The 18881-nt window shown below is 40.9% G+C and overlaps 1 protein-coding gene across 1 annotated transcript in view; it reads left to right on the forward strand.

Moving 5' to 3' along the window:
• The window catches only part of LOC311065165 (uncharacterized protein), a gene marked incomplete at its 3' end in the record, with an annotated part of 12020 nt that extends 240 nt beyond the window's left edge, over positions 1 to 11780 (forward strand). The window contains exons 2-8 of the mRNA XM_084085382.1: positions 3076 to 3121; positions 3407 to 3572; positions 4450 to 4563; positions 9192 to 9432; positions 10518 to 10609; positions 11191 to 11282; positions 11713 to 11780. Of these exons, the coding sequence (XP_083941508.1) occupies positions 3076 to 3121; positions 3407 to 3572; positions 4450 to 4563; positions 9192 to 9432; positions 10518 to 10609; positions 11191 to 11282; positions 11713 to 11780 (819 nt within the window). The remainder of the gene's footprint in view (positions 1 to 3075; positions 3122 to 3406; positions 3573 to 4449; positions 4564 to 9191; positions 9433 to 10517; positions 10610 to 11190; positions 11283 to 11712) is intronic.
• Between the last annotated feature and the right edge of the window lie 7101 nt (positions 11781 to 18881).

Here is an 18881-nt window from a genome sequence, read left to right on the forward strand (position 1 = left end):
TTTATCACATGATGTCATCAAATATTTTGTATTTTGAATGCTTCAGTTCATGTTGCACAATGTTTTGTTCATTCCTAGATCTGTGGTTCTCAAACCTTTTAATTTCAAGGACCCTCATAACTCTGAGAGTGTACAAATGGAACCGGGTCCATTTGGTTCCATTTGTACACTCTCAGAGTTACAGACATGTAAGGGTCCATTTGGTTCCATTATAATGAGCATCAGTGAGGACCAATTATTGATTGATTGATTGATTGATTGATTGATGTACTTTATTTAGTAAGACATGAGAACAGTACATAACAGTACATGGAAGTACAAATTCACAATACAAGGTCTACTAAACTGGGAAGCTCATTAAGCACTAAGCTTGTTTAAGATGAGATCCCCATGCACACACATCATGATGACATATAAGAGACAGACAGATATACACGCTACTATACAGAATGTCATACAATCAGTTTACAGGTTACTGGTATGAAAAGTGAAAAATATGTACAAAAGAAGAAAGAGAGAGGGGGGGGGGGTAGGGGGTAGGTTAGGTTAGGACTTGGACAGGGGGCATTTTTGAATTGCAGCCTCCTGAAGGTGTATCTTTAGGGCAGTTTTGAAAGTGAGTAGGGTTTTACACTCCTTTACTCCTTTAGGTATGTTCATTCCACATTTTTGATGAATAGCATGAGAACGAGTTCATTCCCTTTGTTGAGCCAAATCTGGGTTGAACATGATTTGTGGAGCTGCATCTGGTGTTATGATCATGGACTTGATTAACATTTTGGAAGTATTTTGACAAATACAGGGGGATCCCAATGTTGTGGTGTATCTTGAAGACCAGGCCCATAGCAAGTTGCTGTACTCTGTCCTCAACCCTAAGCCATCCAATCCTAGCAAAATGAGCAGGGGTTAGATGGGTTTTGTGATTGAGACCAAGAAGTAGCCTTACAAGTTTGTTTTGGGATGTTTGGAGCCTTGTTTTTAAGGCCTTGGAGGTGTTGTGATACCATGAAGTGCATGCGTAATCATAATGACCTTGTATGAGGGCCCCTGCAAGAATCTTCAGATTCTTATTTCTTACTGACTAGACGATCAATCCTCCACAAATAGCGTGTTGTTTTGTTGACCTTTTTGATCGCTCTTTCAGCGTTTTTGTTACCGGAGAGTTTACTTTATTTATTACGGATCCCCATTAGTCCTCACCACAGTGAAGACTATTCTTCCTGGGGTCCAAACATTCACACTTTACAATACAATTAAAACATAATACAATGTAATTCTACCATTGCATAGTTAAAAACAAACAACAACAAAAAATGATTGAAGATTTTGATCCTCACAAATTCTATAAATGATTACATAGTATATCACCTTTTAGTTTGCAAATCAATAAATTACAAACAAAACAAAAATAATTTCCAAAAAATAAAATAAAATAGTATATACAACTAATCATTGTTCAAACATTAAACAACTAACTAAATCTAACTGTTTGACTAATCATGGCTTCCTTCAATTTCTTTTTGAAGCTTGATTTATTGTCTATCCTTATTATATGTGGTGGTAGCCCATTCCAATATGTTCCTGCTCTATACATTACTGTTTTCTTAAGTGTCGCCAGTCGGAGAGGTTTGCCTCCAAGATGGAACCTAGGTACAGTAGGTAATTTCCTCCTTTCTTGTGATAACATTTTCACCCACTTTGATCAATTATATGAAGATAAGTATAATATAATAATATAATGAGCATTAGTTATATTATAATATTATAATGAGCATTAGTGAGGACCAATTATATGAAGACAAGATATATTTTAATATTATAATGAGCATTAGTGAGGACCAATTATATGAAGACAAGATATATTTTAATATTATACTGAGCATTAGTGAGGACCAATTATATGAAGACAAGATATATTTTAATATTATAATGAGCATTAGTGAGGACCAATTATATGAAGATAAATATAATATTATAATGAGCATTAGTGAGGACCAATTATATGAAGATAAGTATAATATTGTAATGAGTACAGTGTCATCCACGAACAAGAACAGCTTGCAGTCACATGCTGATGGCATGTCGTTTACGTACACCGGGAACAGTAAAGGCCCTAGCACGCTTCCTTGAGGAACGCCACAGCTCACTGGGGGAAAATATTGCCTATGGCGCCAAATTGTCTAGCACCGGCCCTGGCCGCAGTATTTACCCGAGTCCACCCCACGTTTGATGTAGTCGGTCAAATAGAGAAGGCATGTATGTGTCTGTGGAGTGAGATGTTATGAAGCCAGATTGGAATTTGTACATTAGGATTTTTTTTCATTGAGGTATTTTTTGACCTGTCCATATGCTAACCTCTTTATAACGTTAGAGATAGAGCATAGAATAGAAACAGGGCGGTAGTTGCCGGGGTCTAATTTGCTTCCTTTTTTGTACAGAGGGGTGACTCTCGCTAGTTTGAAATCTTGTGGGACGTGCCCCTGGCTGATGGAGAGGTTTGTTATGTGGGCAATAATTGAGGCAATAGAGGGGGCTGCGTCTTGGAGAGGATATTGTGGTGGCCTGTGGCCTTGTGTTGTTGTAGGGCGCTCAGTTTTTTTAAACACATCATCCGTTGTCACCATGGTGAGTTTAAAGTCATCTTCGCGTGCACCTAGATGTTTGTAGAATGCTTAGATGCGCTTTACCCCATAAAGCCCAGAATGAGAGGGCAGTATGTTAACCAGTGTGGTTGCTATACTATGGTCGTAAAGAAGTTGTTTAAGCGATTAGCTACATTCAGCTTATCTGTGATGAGCGTGCCATCCGAATTGATGTTCTTGTTGGCGGATCTGGTTTTCAGTTTCTTACTGCAGCCCAACTGATTAAATATCTTCCAGTTTGTTTATATTTTCAAAAATATAGTTTTTTTTACTGGTTAGTTCTATTTTTTCTTCTGCAGTTTTCACCATGCCAATTACCTTGTTGCGAAGGACGTTGTTCTGTTTTTTTTTTAGCTCATCAGCAAGGTTTATAGGGTATTCAGTGTTGAACTGATCACGCTCAGCGTGACAAACCGTGTCTCTCATGTTGCAGAGAATCCTGGCAAGAAATATGGCCTCCCTTCATCTAGCAAAACAGGGTATGTCTGTCTGTCTGTCTGTCTGTCTATGATACACGTTGTCTGTCTCTGATACACCGTTGTAACAGAAAAATGTGTGTAGTACCTCTGCTTTGTCACTAGAGGGGGCACTTTCCTAACATGTGTCTTTTTTTACTTTTTATTTGTTCCTATGAAATTCATACAAAGTATCAATCCCTGGTTTGATAATTCACACAAACAGTGTCTATCCTCTCATCAATGTCAGGGTTAACGAACAACAACTAAACAAAACAACAACAACACCACCATTTCCCTTGGTTCCAGGGGTGCTTTTGGAGTTCCAGCCGTGGAGAACAGGCCCAGTTTCTGGAGCGAGAGCCCCCCAAAGTTTGTCAGCAGGCCCACCAGAAGGTTCGCCCGGCCGGGTCAGACCGCCAAGTTCTACACCAAGATCACGGGGCGACCCCAGCCTCAGGTCACATGGCTCAAGGTTTTACTTTTATTAATTCACTCAATAGTTTGTCATTTTCTTCTATTTGTCAACGTTTTTATCTCCACCAGGCGGATATTATGTCAGGCAGACAGGCAGAACGTCTGTCTCTCTGTCTGTCTGTCTGTCTGTCTGTCTGTCTGCTATAGAGTGTTTGTTCAGTAACAGTGTTAAATAGCTCTATATTGTGATAGTAATCATTACTATAGAGTGTTTGTTCAGTAACAGTGTTAAATAGCTCTATATTGTGATAGTAATCATTACTATAGAGTGTTTGTTCAGTAACAGTGTTAAATAGCTCTATATTGTGATGGTAATCATTACTATAGAATGTTTGTTCAGTAACAGTGTTAAATAGATCTATATTGTGATAGTAATCATTACTATAGAATGTTTGTTCAGTAACAGTGTTAAATAGATCTATATTGTGATAGTAATCATTACTATAGAATGTTTGTTCAGTAACAGTGTTAAATAGATCTATATTGTGATAGTAATCATTACTATAGAATGTTTGTTCAGTAACAGTGTTAAATAGATCTATATTGTGATAGTAATCATTACTATAGAGTGTTTCTTCAGTAACTTTGTTAAATAGCTCTATATTGTGGTAATCATTACGATAGAGTGTTTGTTCAGTAACAGTGTTAAATAGCTCTATATTGTGATAGTAATTATTACTATAGACGCCTTATCAGATAACATCACAGTGATAAGAACCAGTATGTGGTTGTGATAAGAGCCAGCACCAAATGAACCCCTCCACTCATAAGATGTAATGGAGAGCTGTCTGTCTGTCTGTCTGTCTGTCTGTCTGTCTGTCTGTCTGTCTGTCTGTCTAATCGTATCTCATCTAATCTAACTGTCTGTCCTCCAGGGGGCAGCAGAGCTTCCGTCTGGAGGTCGGTTCAGTGCATACCAACGCTCCGGCCTTCACTTCCTGGAAATACAGGAAGTGTGTCTGGAAGATGCAGGAAGTTACACATGTTCTGTGACCAACAGCGCCGGCACGGCTGCTGTCACCGCTGAACTCAACGTGCAGGGTGAGCGACCAATCAGATTCAACGTGCAGGGTGTAGGTGACCAGTTTAGAGCAGTTCATCTTCTGCTAGAGCCAGTTCATCTTCTGTTAGAGCAGTTCATCTTCTGTTAGAGCAGTTCATCTTCTGTTAGAGCAGTTCATCTTCTGTTAGAGCAGTTCATCCTCTGCTAGAGCAGTTCATCTTCTGTTAGAGCAGTTCATCTTCTTTTAGAGCAGTTCATCTTCTGTTAGAGCAGTTCATCTTCTGTTAGAGCAGTTCATCTTCTGTTAGAGCAGTTCATCTTCTGTTAGAGCAGTTCATCTTCTGTTAGAGCAGTTCATCTTCTGTTAGAGCAGTTCATCTTCTGTTAGAGCAGTTCATCTTCTGTTAGAGCAGTTCATCCTCTGCTAGAGCAGTTCATCTTCTGTTAGAGCAGTTAATCTTCTGTTAGAGCAGTTCATCTTCTGTTAGAGCAGTTCATCTTCTGTTAGAGCAGTTCATCCTCTGCTAGAGCCCCAATTTAGTTGATTCCTCCTCACACACATGTCTGTGTGTTGTCACTGCTGTTGTATCCTACTGACTCACCTGCCAGTGAGGAGCCCCCACCGGGAGGACGTAGAGCCTTCGTCCTACTCCTCCCGCCCAACACTCCCTGCTGACAGGCTCCGCCCCCAGAGGATTTTTTTTTTTACTTAATTACATTTTTCTCATTTTCCAAAAAAAAAAATTATAAAAAAGTTATAAAAAATAAATGAAAAACACGGCCCCTCACGCACTGCAGGGCCAGTATCAGTCGCCAGAACCAAGGACGCTAACATGCTTAAAATGGGGTTTGAAGTTACGTATAGGAACGGGTCTGATCAAAGCAATATCAAATATCTAAATACGGAATCAAGCAACTTAAAAACATATAAGCTCAAGTAAATATACTGTGTGACTGTCTGTTCACCACTGACACCACTGACACCACTGACTGTTCACCACTGACAGTAAATATACTGTGTGTGTGTGTGTGTGTGTGTGTGTGTGTGTGTGTGTGTGTGTGTGTGTGTGTGTGTGTGTGTGTGTGTGTGTGTGTGTGTGTGTGTGTGTGTGTGTGTGTGTGTGTGTGTGTGTGTGTGAGTGTGTGTGTCTGTTCACCACTGACAGTAAGCATTACATTGTGTGTATGTCCAGCGTTTTCTCATTGTGTATATTGTTGGGTTTTTTTTTTCAGGCTCTGCTGGTGAATCTAGAAGGTATGTAGAGTTACTGTGTGTACTATAGATGAATCTAGAAGGTATGTAGTTACTGTGTGTACTATAGATGAATCTAGAAGGTATGTAGAGTATTGTGTGTACTATAGATGAATCTAGAAGGTATGTAGTTACTGTGTGAACTATAGATGAATCTAGAAGGTATGTAGTTACTGTGTGAACTATAGATGAATCTAGAAGGTATGTAGTTACTGTGAACTATAGATGAATCTAGAAGATATGTAGTTACTGTGTGTGCTATAGATGAATCTAGAAGGTATGTAGTTATTGTGTGAACTATAGATGAATCTAGAAGGTATGTAGTTACTGTGTGTACTATAGATGAATCTAGAAGGTATGTAGAGTTACTGTGTGTACTATAGATGAATCTAGAAGGTATGTAGTTACTGTGTGTACTATAGATGACTCTAGAAGGTATGTAGTTACTGTGTGAACTATGGATGAATCTAGAAGGTATGTAGTTACTGTGTGAACTATAGATGAATCTAGAAGGTATGTAGTTACTGTGAACTATAGATGAATCTAGAAGATATGTAGTTACTGTGTGTGCTATAGATGAATCTAGAATGTATGTAGTTATTGTGTGAACTATAGATGAATCTAGAAGGTATGTAGTTACTGTGTGTACTATAGATGAATCTAGAAGGTATGTAGAGTTACTGTGTGTACTATAGATGAATCTAGAAGGTATGTAGTTACTGTGTGTACTATAGATGACTCTAGAAGGTATGTAGTTACTGTGTGTACTATAGATGAATCTAGAAGGTATGTAGTTACTGTGTGAACTATAGATGAATCTAGAAGGTATGTAGTTACTGTGTGTACTAGATGACTCTAGAAGGTATGTAGAGTTACTGTGTGTACTATAGATGACTCTAGAAGGTATGTAGTTACTGTGTGTACTATAGATGAATCTAGAAGGTATGTAGTTACTGTGTGTACTATAGATGAATCTAGAAGGTATGTAGTTACTGTGTGTACTATAGATGAATCTAGAAGGTATGTAGTTACTGTGTGTACTATAGATGAATCTAGAAGGTATGTAGTTACTGTGTGTACTATAGATGAATCTAGAAGGTATGTAGTTACTGTGTGTACTATAGATGAATCTAGAAGGTATGTAGTTACTGTGTGTACTATATATGAATCTAGAAGGTATGTAGTTACTGTGTGTACTATAGATGAATCTAGAATGTATGTACCTAGAGTTAATGTGTGTAATGTAGGTGTTAAGGATCTTTCCCACATGTGCATACATACATGTACATGTGCATACAGATCTTGGTATAATGTACACACCAACAGTAGAACCACCTATGTGTATATATATATATATATGTATATATATATATATGTATATATATATATATATATATATATATATATATATATATATATATATATATATATATATATATATATATATATATATATATATATATATATATATATATATATATATATATATATATAGTATAATGTACACACCAACAGTAGTAGAATGTACACACTGTGATTACTGTGAACTAATTATCCAAGTCACAAACATGACCTCTGGATATATGGACATTCTGCCTCAGAGCTGTGCTGTTCATTTAAAACACAATGTTTAGCTGTTTAAAGCCTAATCCAAGCTCACAGCTACAGCCATCGCCCTGTTTCATAAGTTTATGTCATAAAGATGTTTACACATCAGGGGCCAGTTGCACCACCTGACACTAAGTTCAAATGTAGCCTAGTTATAGCTTAAATTGCTTTTTAAAAGACATTTAAGCTATAACTAGGCTAAGTTTGAACTTAGTGTGAGGTGGTGCAACTGGCTCCAGATCTCAGTTACGATTCCCAATGGAGTGGTGTTAAAGCAGAATCTGAATGGGAACTCAGTCAAACAAGATAGACAAAATAAGACACAGACAAAGTCACAGTTGGATAAGAATCAGTGATATAGTCTTGATATCAGGAGGAGATACGAGACTCACAATGCCAGTAAAACAGACCTGTATGGAAAACTACAGCCCTCGAACTCAAAGATCACACTGAAAGGTTACAGGTTTTATACAAGTGACTTCAAACAATTCTCACAGCACCTCCTGGCCCACATGGAACCCAATCACTCAGCTCATCCTCAGACTTGTTAATTTGTCACCTTAGCATGTGAAGTGAAACAAAAGAATGCAAATGTGTCTGTTAGGAGACAGGATGTCTAGCAGGCAACCAGTCCTAAAGCAAGGTGGAGCCCCAAGCAGAAGAACGTCTTATCACATTAGTTCATTTTAAATGTTTATGTTCAAATATCATTGACAGTGGAAAATGGAAAATTGCAAATGTATGCCTTGGAATGCGGGTTCAAGATCAGTCAGCTGACCGTCAATCTGTAACCGCTAAGGTTATGAGAGAAGAACTGCTCCCATAATGTTACAGGCTACATCACTGTTTTTTTCTGACATAGATATTCATATAGTGTTCATACACCCATTTTTCATCCACGAGTGTAAATGTAACCATTTCCTAAACCCTGTCTCTGTGCTGTCGTACAAATACTTCAAGTCATAGTCTGTGATGTAGGCTATAGGCTACGGAACTAGCTTCTTAGATCTGTGTAGGCTGTCTGTTTGTAGTGACGACAGCGTCACTTAACTAGGCTATATGGTTTATGAACCTAATTGAAGCTCACCTACAGCGATCACGCTGTTTCATACAGTTTTGTTTCCATTCATTTTCCATTTGTTTCCATTAATTTCATTACCAATGGAGCACACTCTCCTCCGTCATATTTATGCTCTTCAATGAGATATGCGTCTGTTCACATTCAGACAGATGCTGGCTGCTCATAACCTTATTTTCTTTCCTTTATAGCCTATATCAGATTTTATGTTTCTGTCTGTAAACCAATTGAAGCGTAGCCTATCTGTGAGGTCTGAGTGGGTTGAAATTCTAACCGATATTTAAAAGACAAGTTCCCGAGGGGATACAGTGGCCAATGAAATCGTAGGAAAAAAGGTCAATTTGATCGCAAATCCGCTTGTGTTGTGAGGTGGCCTTACTGCCGTCATGCAAGTTTTATCCAAAGATTTAAGATAGTGAAAATAGCCGATCTACAAGCTGTAGATCTGATATTTTCACGGTTTTGAAAAATGGCTGAATTATATAATTTCTGTAAGTTTCTGTAAACGATTGGGAACCTCTGGTCTGTAGAGTTATGGGCAGTGCAGGTGTTCTGGTGTTTGTAGTTCATTTTTGTTGTGATCTTCTCTTTCTATTACCCCCGGGGGCCGGCCCTGGTGCAACCCCTGGGGGTGCCACCCCCTGCCATCATCACCTCATCATCATCTGCCCTGCAGGCCTCCTGACCCGGCTGAAGACAGACGGACCCTCACCGGTCGTACCCCAGCTGCCATCAGCGCTAGCTCCACCATCAGCCCCCCACCACCACCACAGCAGGGCAGGGACAGCCAGGAAAGTCCCAGGCTTCAGCCCAGGCCTCCTGGAGCTCCCTGGAGAGGCCCCCCCGCAGAGCGCCCCCCTGTGGTTGGAGGGAGGAAGCTGCCGGTTCCTCTGAAGAGAGCTGGAGCACTTCCACAGGTTAGTGGACCACTGGAGCACTTCCACAGGTTAGTGGACCACTGGAGCACTTCCACAGGTTAGTGAACCACTGGAGCACTTCCACAGGTTAGTGGACCGCTGGAGCACTTCCACAGGTCTCCAGTTCCCAGCATGCTAAAGGCCCCAAACTTGGTAGGTGCTCTTAGATGGCCAATAAGGACAGGCTGTAATTGCTTAAAGGGACACTTCACCCCAAAAGAACTTTGTTTCAAAGGATTAGTCACCCCATAGAGACTTGAATTCATGGATATTCTTTTTAGTTTTTTGTCTTATTCGTAAGACAATAACTTGATGACCGGCAGCGGTTCCGGTGTCTCCTACCGGAACCGCTGCCTACCGGTCTGCTGGTCATCAAATTATAGTCTTAGGAATGAGACAAAAACAAAAAAATATCCAATATCCTCTCTAAGGGGCGAGGAGCCCATTGTGCAACCCGGAAGTGTCCCTACCTCCCGAACGCAAGGTTCCCAAACGCATTACTCTTATCAGCGCAATAGGACTAGGGTTAAAGGCTGCATAGCGGCCTGAAAATCTTGTGTATGTGTGTATTTATATATTTATATATATATATATATATACAACTAAAAGGAAAAAACCTCCAAAAGAAGGGACCGCACAACTCCAGGACTGATTTTGCTTTCTTTATTTGCACAACGCGTTTCGCTTGTTTGCTTCTTCAGGTGCTAGCAAACAAGCGAAACGCGTTGTGCAAATAAAGAAAGCAAAATCAGTCCTGGAGTTGTGCGGTCCCTTCTTTTGGAGGTTTTTTCCTTTTAGTTGTATACTTTTCTTGCACTGACCTGCACCTCCAGTCGAGGTCTTACAAAGATGTGCACGAGTCTTATTTAGTCTATATATATATATATGTATATATATATATATATATATATATATATATATATATATATATATATATATATATATATATATATATATATATATATATATATATATATATATATATATATATATATATATATATATATACATATATATAATATCTTTGTATATTACATTTCATATTGTCATATCTGTAATCATTAATGATGGTGACAACCCTACAGAGTCAGTATGGACGACCTGGGCCAGGCCCCGCCTACAACACTCCACACACTCATGTAGGAACTCTAACACTGACCCCTACAGACAACCACAGGTACTGTAACCATTATTAAATAAAGACAGAGGAATATACCTGTAGTAGTAGCTAGTTATTTAGTGAGTGAGTGAGGGAGGTAGTTAGTTAGTTAGTTGTTGAGTGAGTTAGTTTGCAACTTTATTTACTAATGCTTCATATAGCCTAATGCTCATTATAAGATGACATCATGTCTGTCTACTCACTCTGTGTCTCATTTATCAATGGACTGTAAAAAAAAAAACACCTTATTTGCCTTAAATTTGCCCGTACATCAACGTCCAAGTGAGATTTATCAAAGGATCCTATACAGCCAATCCTGGCGTACATTTGGTCGGAGCTTTGCTAAATGTGACGGCTGAAACCGACCGTCATTATTAGGTTATTATTATTATTAGGTTCGATTCCAGGCCTGGCCAGCAATGTGTCGAATATGACCGGTCCTAATATAATATTATAATGAGCATTAGTGAGGACCAATTATATGAAGATAAGATATAATATAATACTATAATGAACATTAGTATGAAGATAAGGTGTAAAATGGGTGCAATGCTCCTTTAAGAGTCAGTGTTGTCATCCAGCCTATTGTGTTCTATTAGCAGGCCAGGAGTGGGATCCAACATGCGGCTCCCGGCCCTACCCAAGGACACAGAGGCCACAGATGGGACCAAGGCCACCTTCACATGCCAAGGTTAGGGGTCATCAACGGGGGGTCCGGGACCCCTAGGGGGACCTTAGAGATACTGCAAGGGGACCGCCAAATCTTTGTGTGATATGGACTATTTTTTCTTTTAACCACTTGAACCCTCACAGCCCTATTGTGGGGAAACATTAGCCGGCTAATTTAGGCTTGTAGCTTAATATCGTGGCCTTTCTATCAAATGAATAAAGCCACTGTTGGTCGGGGTGGTGTTGCAGTCTATTGTAATACTCGCGTCTCTTGTTGTTTACAAACATCAATCAGCACAGAGATCCGAGAGTTGCATCTAAACAAGAATATTTATTATATCTGACGGTCACTCCGTTGCATAAACATAAACTTTGATTATAACAAAACAAAAAAGAGCCTGCGCGGTCAACAAACTGTGACGCTTCCCCGTCTCACATTATTTCTCTGTCAGGGTGTCACCCATTCCTTATCACCCAGGTGGCCAGCACCCACAAATCATTTCATTCCCAGGGGGAGTAGCCCTCAATTCCAACCATACTGATAAATACAATTAATAACCCAAAAATAGGCAATTCATATAGCAGGCAATAAATAAGAATATCAGAATAATAACTCTGAATAATAATAATCAGAATAAACATAATTCAGATAAAATAGAAAATGGCTCTAACATACCAGCCCCTAATTGCTTATTATATGGCAATTACTAAATAATAAATCATAGAGCCATTACAATGATCCGCATGCAGTATGCTTACTCAAGTCCATTTCTTTTTTCTTCTTTTTCTTTGTATATAAGTTCATAATTCAAGAGACCAAAGTCTGTGTACGATCAAAAAGTTCATGTACGAATGTACGATCCAAGCGACCAGCACGGAGTGTGCATGTGTGCATTAGTCCATTGCTCTGAAGGGGGGAGGGGGGGGGGGGGGGGGGCAGACAAGAGTCGAATTAAGTCCATTTATCCACTGGTCAGAGGTGCACTTGACCAGAAGAATAGGGCTTAGTAGGCTCAGTCAGCTGCCTCCAGGAGCAGACAGAGCTTGGTGATGGGTCTTTGGATGATGTTGGTCTTGGTCTTTACCAGGACACTGCGGACAAGTCCTTTTGGTCCTGGAAGGGTCTTGACTACTTGTCCCAGGGGCCACGAGTTCCTCGGTGCGTTGTCATCAATAATGACAACGAGATCTCCAGGGATGAAGTTCCTTCTGATTTTATTCCATTTGTGACGTTCTTGCATAAGTGGAATGTATTCCCTGGTCCAACGTTTCCAAAATAGGTCGGCGAGGTATTGTACCTGCCTCCATCTCTTCCTTGAATATTGGTCCTCTTTTCGAAACAGTCCTGGGGGCATTATTGGATTTGTTTTCAACTGAAGTAGATGATTTGGTGTTAGCGGCTCAAGGTCGTTTGGGTCATTTGTCACCGTCGTGATGGGCCTATCGTTCATGATAGCTTCGACCTCACACAGGATTGTGTGTAGAGCATCGTCATCCAGTGTCTGTTCTTTCAGGACTGAATAGAGAATCTTTTTGACCAGTCGAATTAGCCGCTCCCACGCTCCACCGTGGTGAGGTCCTGAGGGAGGGTTGAATATCCAGTCAATTCCTTTTTTGAGTAGCGTTTTCTGGATTTTATTATTGTCCAGTAATTTTACAGACTCCTCCAACTCCTTTTGCGATGCAATGAAATTGGTTCCTCGGTCTGATCTGATGCTTCTTACTGAGCCTCGACGACAGATGAACCTACGAAGAGCATTAATGCATGCATCTGTATTCAGGTGACTGGCAACTTCCAGATGAACAGCTCGGCTTACTTGGCAAGTAAGGATTACTCCCCACCTCTTGACATGAGCACGGCCACGTCTCACCTCAATGGGTCCAAAGTAGTCTATACCCACATGGGTGAATGGTGGAAGATCTGGTGTTATGCGATCTAAGGGGAGATCAGCCATTTTCTGCTCTCCGGCTTTGGCCTGTAGTCGTCTGCAGAAAACACAGTTCTTAATAATCTTCCTTGATGAAGAATTCGCACAGGACAGCCAGTACTTCTGATGAAGTTTAGACAGCATGTGTCCTCTTCCAGCATGTCCAACTTGATGGTGAATGTGGTTCAATATTAACTGTGAAACATGAGAAAGTTTAGGTAGGATCATAGGGTGTTTAAGCTCAGTTGGCATGGCCATCCTCCTAATCCTTCCTCCAACTCTCAGAATTCCAGAGTCAATGACAGGGTCCAGTTTGTATAGGGAGCTTCCTTTATTGCACTGTTTCCCTTTCTCCAGTGAGGACATTTCCTCCTTGAAATGCTGTCTTTGCTCATGGCAAATAATGGCGTTTTCAGCATTTTCCAAGTCCTCCACTGAAAGGTTCTGGTCTTTCAATGACTTTCCTTTGTTGTGACTTGACCTAAGCCAATAAGTCTCTTTCCTCTTCTCATCCAAGCTACAGCTCTCTTTAGGCTATGCCAGGATGAGTAGTACTCAATGAGCTTGCTTGTTGGAGTTTTGTCCATCATATTGGTAACAATGCTTGAAACAATTGCTTCTCTCCTCACTTCAGGGTCCTCTGAGAGAACAGATCCAAGGTTTTCTGGAGTTCTTGGCCATTGTGATTCAGCTTTTCCTAGAAACTCTGGTCCTTGAAGCCATGTTTTAGAACTGTGGAAGGAGTCAATGTTTAGTCCTCGCGATGCATCATCAGCGGGATTCTGTTTGGAGTCGACAAACCTCCACTGGTTGACTTCTGACAGGTTGTGGATCACTGCAATCCGGTTGGCCACAAAGGTGTGGAACCTCCTGGTCTTGTTTCGCAGATATTTCAACACAGACTGGCTGTCAGTCCAAAAGGTGGATTGTTGGAGCTCTATTTGGAGCTCTGATCGAAGCATTTTGTCCATCCTTGCAGCCAGTGTCGCCGCCGTGAGTTCCAATCTGGGAATCGTTATTACTTTAAGAGGAGTAACTCTCGATTTCCCCATCACAAATGCCACGTGAACGTCATCCTGGCTATTTGTGAACCTCAGGTAACTTGCCGTACCATAGCCTTGTTCACTTGCATCACAAAAGTGATGCAATTCTGCAGTCTTTACTTGACCAAAGTTCTTTGGTTTAACACATCTGTCAATTTGAAACCTGGCCAGCTGGTCTAGATCTTTGAGCCATTGCTGCCATGGTTTTGACAGTTCCATTGGAACTACTTCGTCCCATCCATATTTGTCCTTACAAAGTTGCTGAAGGATTTGCTTTGCCTTCAGTATGAAAGGGGCAAGAAGACCGAGGGGATCATACACAGAGCTGACAGTAGAGAGTATAGATCTTCTGGTAAGTGTTTTGTTGTTAACAGCAACACGAAAACTGAATATATCACTCTCAATGTCCCAGTACAGTCCTAGGGCTCTTTCATTAGGCAACTTCTCCCTGTCCAGATCCAAGTTCTTCATTTGTTTTGCCTTGTCATCGTTAGGGATTGATGCCAGCACAGCTCGACTGTTACTAACCCACTTGGTCAGTCTGAATCCTCCGAGAGAACAGATTTGTCTCAGGTCTTTAACAAGCTCTATAGCGTGTTCCTCTGTCGCTACCGATTTGAGGCAGTCATCGACGTAGAAATTTGATTTGACTGTGTCAGCCACTTCTGGATCAAATTTCTCACCGTTGTCATCAGCAGTCTTTTGCAACGCATAGTTGGCACAGGTTGGAGAAGATACGGCGCCGAAGAGATGAACTCTCATTCGGTACTCCTCCAGACTTTTGCTGGTGTCGCCATCTGGCCACCACAGAAACCTGAGCAGGTCTACGTCCTCTTCCTTAACACGCACTTGGTGAAACATGCTCTCAATATCTGCCATAACGGCAATGGGTTCCTGCCGGAACCTGAGCAGAACACCAATGAGCGAGTTGGCCAGATCAGGGCCCTGAAGAAGTACCTTGTTGAGTGATGTACCTTTATAGGATGATGCACAGTCGAAAACCACACGGATAGTTTTCTTGCGTTTGTGGTAGACACCATGGTGTGGTATGTACCACAGTTTACCATTTTCCTGGTGTAGATCTTCTGGTGGTACTTTCTCTGCATATCCTTTCATGATGATGTCACTCATGAACTCTTTATACTCAGCTGCATAGACCTCATCCTTTGAGAATTTTCTTTTGAGGTACAATGCTCGTTGCTCTGCCATTTGGTAGTTGTTTGGCATGATGGTATTCCGATCATTAAGTGGTAGAGGTAAGTGGTAGTGACCATTTTTGAGTGCAACAGAGCTTGATGCAATCTGTGTGAACTTTCTGTCCTCAACTGACATCTCCCTCTTCTCATCATACTCCTTCTCAGGGAAGTCATGGGCATATTGTTCTTTGAGGAGGTTCTCGAGGTGAACAATTGAGATACGATTCACTAAGGCCATAGGACGTTTCTCCTCCATAGCAGTGGAAGCATGAAGTGGTCCATTCACCACCCATCCTAACAATGTTTTCACTGCGTAGGGGCCGTTCTCCTGGCTATTGATGATTTTCCATGGCTCCATAGCTTTTGGAGTATTCACTCCAATAAGAAGCTCCACATCAGCATCAATCTCCTTTACCTTGATCTCCTGCAGGTAATGCCATTTGTCAAGATCCATTTGCGTAAGTATGTTTCTCTTTGTAACAGGTATCTTGTTTTGGGTGTACAACTTGGGCAATGGCAGATATGTATCGCCTTCCATATTGCCTACTTCTAGACCAGTCAATTCATAGCTCTTGACAGTTTTCTCTGTTCCCATGGTCTGCAGTAGAACCTCAGTTCTCCGTCCCTTGGCGTTAAGCTGTCTCATGAGCTTCTCTGTACAGAATGTATCTGTACTTCCTGGGTCCAGGAAGGCATAGGCAAGTACACTTTTACTTCCATTGCGAAGTTTCACCTGAACTGGCACTATAGCAAGTATGCAGTCTTTACCAGCCCCGGTTCCTTCACCCTCTCCTAGTGACACCAGAGCGCTGGTCACAGATGACGTCTCCTCAGGCTTCACAGCATGATGTTCTACCTTATTAGATTTGACCAGCTCTGGTTTGGATCTATTAATGTGCAGAATAGTAGGGTGTCTGCCCTGGCAGTTCTGGCAGGTCAGTCTTCTTTTACAATTTCTGCTCAAATGTCCCACTTTCAAACATCCAAAGCATAGTCCTTTTTCCCTGAGAAACTGAACTTTGTCTTCATGTGCCTGTGCATTCATTTTCTGGCATTCAGGTAAGGGATGCTTGCCGGTACAGAAAAGACATGTGAAATCATATGCACCAAAATGCATGTTGCTTTTGACAGGTGACTTTTCGGCTTTACTGTCAGACACTGTTGCCACCGTAGTAGCAAAACTACTTCCCTTGCTCTTAAATCTGCTGGAGTTTGCTTCACCAGCAGTCCTGGGTTTTGAGACCTTCACATTGGCAAGAGGATCATGAATGTCACCGAAAAGTGGGTCCTGGAGTATTCTCGCTTGTTTTTCCATAAATAGTACCAAGTGGCTCAATCTTGCTCTCCTTTGTGTTTGCTCTAGAAGATCACAAGCTGTTGTTCTCCATTTTTCCTTCAATTTATAAGGCAGCTTGGACACAATGAGTTTCAGGTTAGAGGTCAGATCCAGGTCCTCTATATCCTCCAAATCTCTCATTGCGTTACAACAGCCTCTCAGAAAGAGTGCGTAACCATGCAGTGCATCTCCATCCTCCGCCTTAAAGGAGCATTTCACCCCTGGAAGAAACTGCAATCACTCAATGGTAATAGTATTTGTAGTAGATAACAGTAGCACAATTTAAAATTTGCACCCTATGGCCAGAAAAATAATGAAATCTGTGTGTTTGACTAGGTTTTGACTGGACTGCTTATTACTACAATGACCATAATGCTTTTGGTGCACTGCCCCTCCTTGTGGCAGGGGAGGTGCGGTGTGGGTGGAATCTCCAACAACAACGTTGTAACAGCATGGTAGTGTTGCCATGTCTGCTTATTATAAGCGGCTTCTTTCTAAAATGTAGTTGATATTTGGGCTTGTATCCAAATGTTTTGATTGTTGTTTAAACCAGTGGTTCTCAAAGATGTTCATGTATTTTTCCACGGACCCCGATCTGAAATTATATTTTGTGCCAGGAAGCCCCAACCAAATATGTGTTGTTAAACGATTAAAAAATACTCCACATTTTGCACTTTTTTCCCCTCAAGATTTTTTGGAAAATAGCAGATCTACAAGCTCACAATGGGTAACATCGCAACGTGTTGTGAGCTTGTAGATCGGCATTTTTCAAATATATAATATCCCATGTTAAAGTGCTCTTGGCTTAGTTATCTTCTTTTGGGCTTGTTTTCATAGACCTGGTTTCTTATTTCTTTCACAATATCTGGCAACACTGGAAGTCAGTTTGTTTACCATCTCCACGTTGTATTTGGATTCTTTCACGCTTGCGCTTGTGAAACAGTACACAGGATTATTATTTCATGTCAACATTCAAGTACAACTATCAGAAGATGTAACTCAGGTAAAGTAATGCGTCACTCTTCAAATTTAACAAAAGGTCCGCGAACAAATGCGCAGTTTGGGCTGTTTTCTGTGTTCTGTTGTGTCTAAAATCTCTGGCAGGAGGGGGGTGGGGGGCTGTCCGCTGGCTGCATGACGCGTCGAGACAACATGTAGTGCGGAAAGGAATGATGTAACATCTCGTGACGTAAATAACGTCACGAGATGTTCGAAGATTACTATATATCTCAAAACACAGATCATTCACAAAAATAATAATAATTGAGTCCTAAACTTCATTACCATTGGGTCAGTTTCTTCCAGGGGTGAAATGTCCCTTTAATACTTTTCCAATTAAGAGCTTTTTCCATATAGGCACTTGAGATTTTGATGTTATCTCCAAAATGCTTTTTTAACAGTGCTTTAGTGTGAATGTAGCCTGTGTTGGCATCCATATGGAGACAGCTCCTAACCAATTCTCTGCAGGGTCCAGAGGTGTACTGTTCCAAGTAATATAGCCTATCTTGGTGGCTTCTGGTCTTCTCCTCAATACCATGCTCAAATGCCCTCATAAATGCCTGGTAATCTAGAGGGTTACCATCATAAACTTGGATTTCCTTAGAAGGAAGTGATGTCAATTTTTGCTGGACAACCAGTAAATCAGCGATCTCATTTTGCCTCTGTATTACAGTCAAGAATCTGTCATCATTGTCTGACACTGTAATTCCAGTTCCTGTCCGAATTCCTATTGGTTGCTGTTGGGTATGAGTTGCTGACATTTCTGGTGGCCTTGGGTCTGCATGGGTTTGATGGTCCTTGTACTTTTATTTTTTGTCTGGCTCCAAGCGAGCTAATTGGAAATGGTTCTGAGTCCATATTGATGCTTGGGGGTTTAGTATTTTCCAGATACTCATTCATGGCATCATCCTGTGATTTTGGCTGTAACATTTGTGATTGTGATTTGAGCAGTGATGGTGCTGGTGGTTGTGAAATGGAGTCAAGATCCGCCAGAACTTTTAATCTAGCATCGGATTCAGCCAGGCATATATCCAGTTCCATTTGTTCCAGTCTGGCTTGCATTTTAGCCTGCTCTAATTCCAGAGCCTGCTTTGCCTTTAAAGTCGATGCCCTTATAAG

The sequence above is a fragment of the Gymnoscopelus microlampas genome (assembly GCF_963454915.1).
Source record: "Gymnoscopelus microlampas genome assembly, chromosome: 17".
NCBI classification, from domain to species: Eukaryota; Metazoa; Chordata; class Actinopteri; order Myctophiformes; family Myctophidae; genus Gymnoscopelus; species Gymnoscopelus microlampas.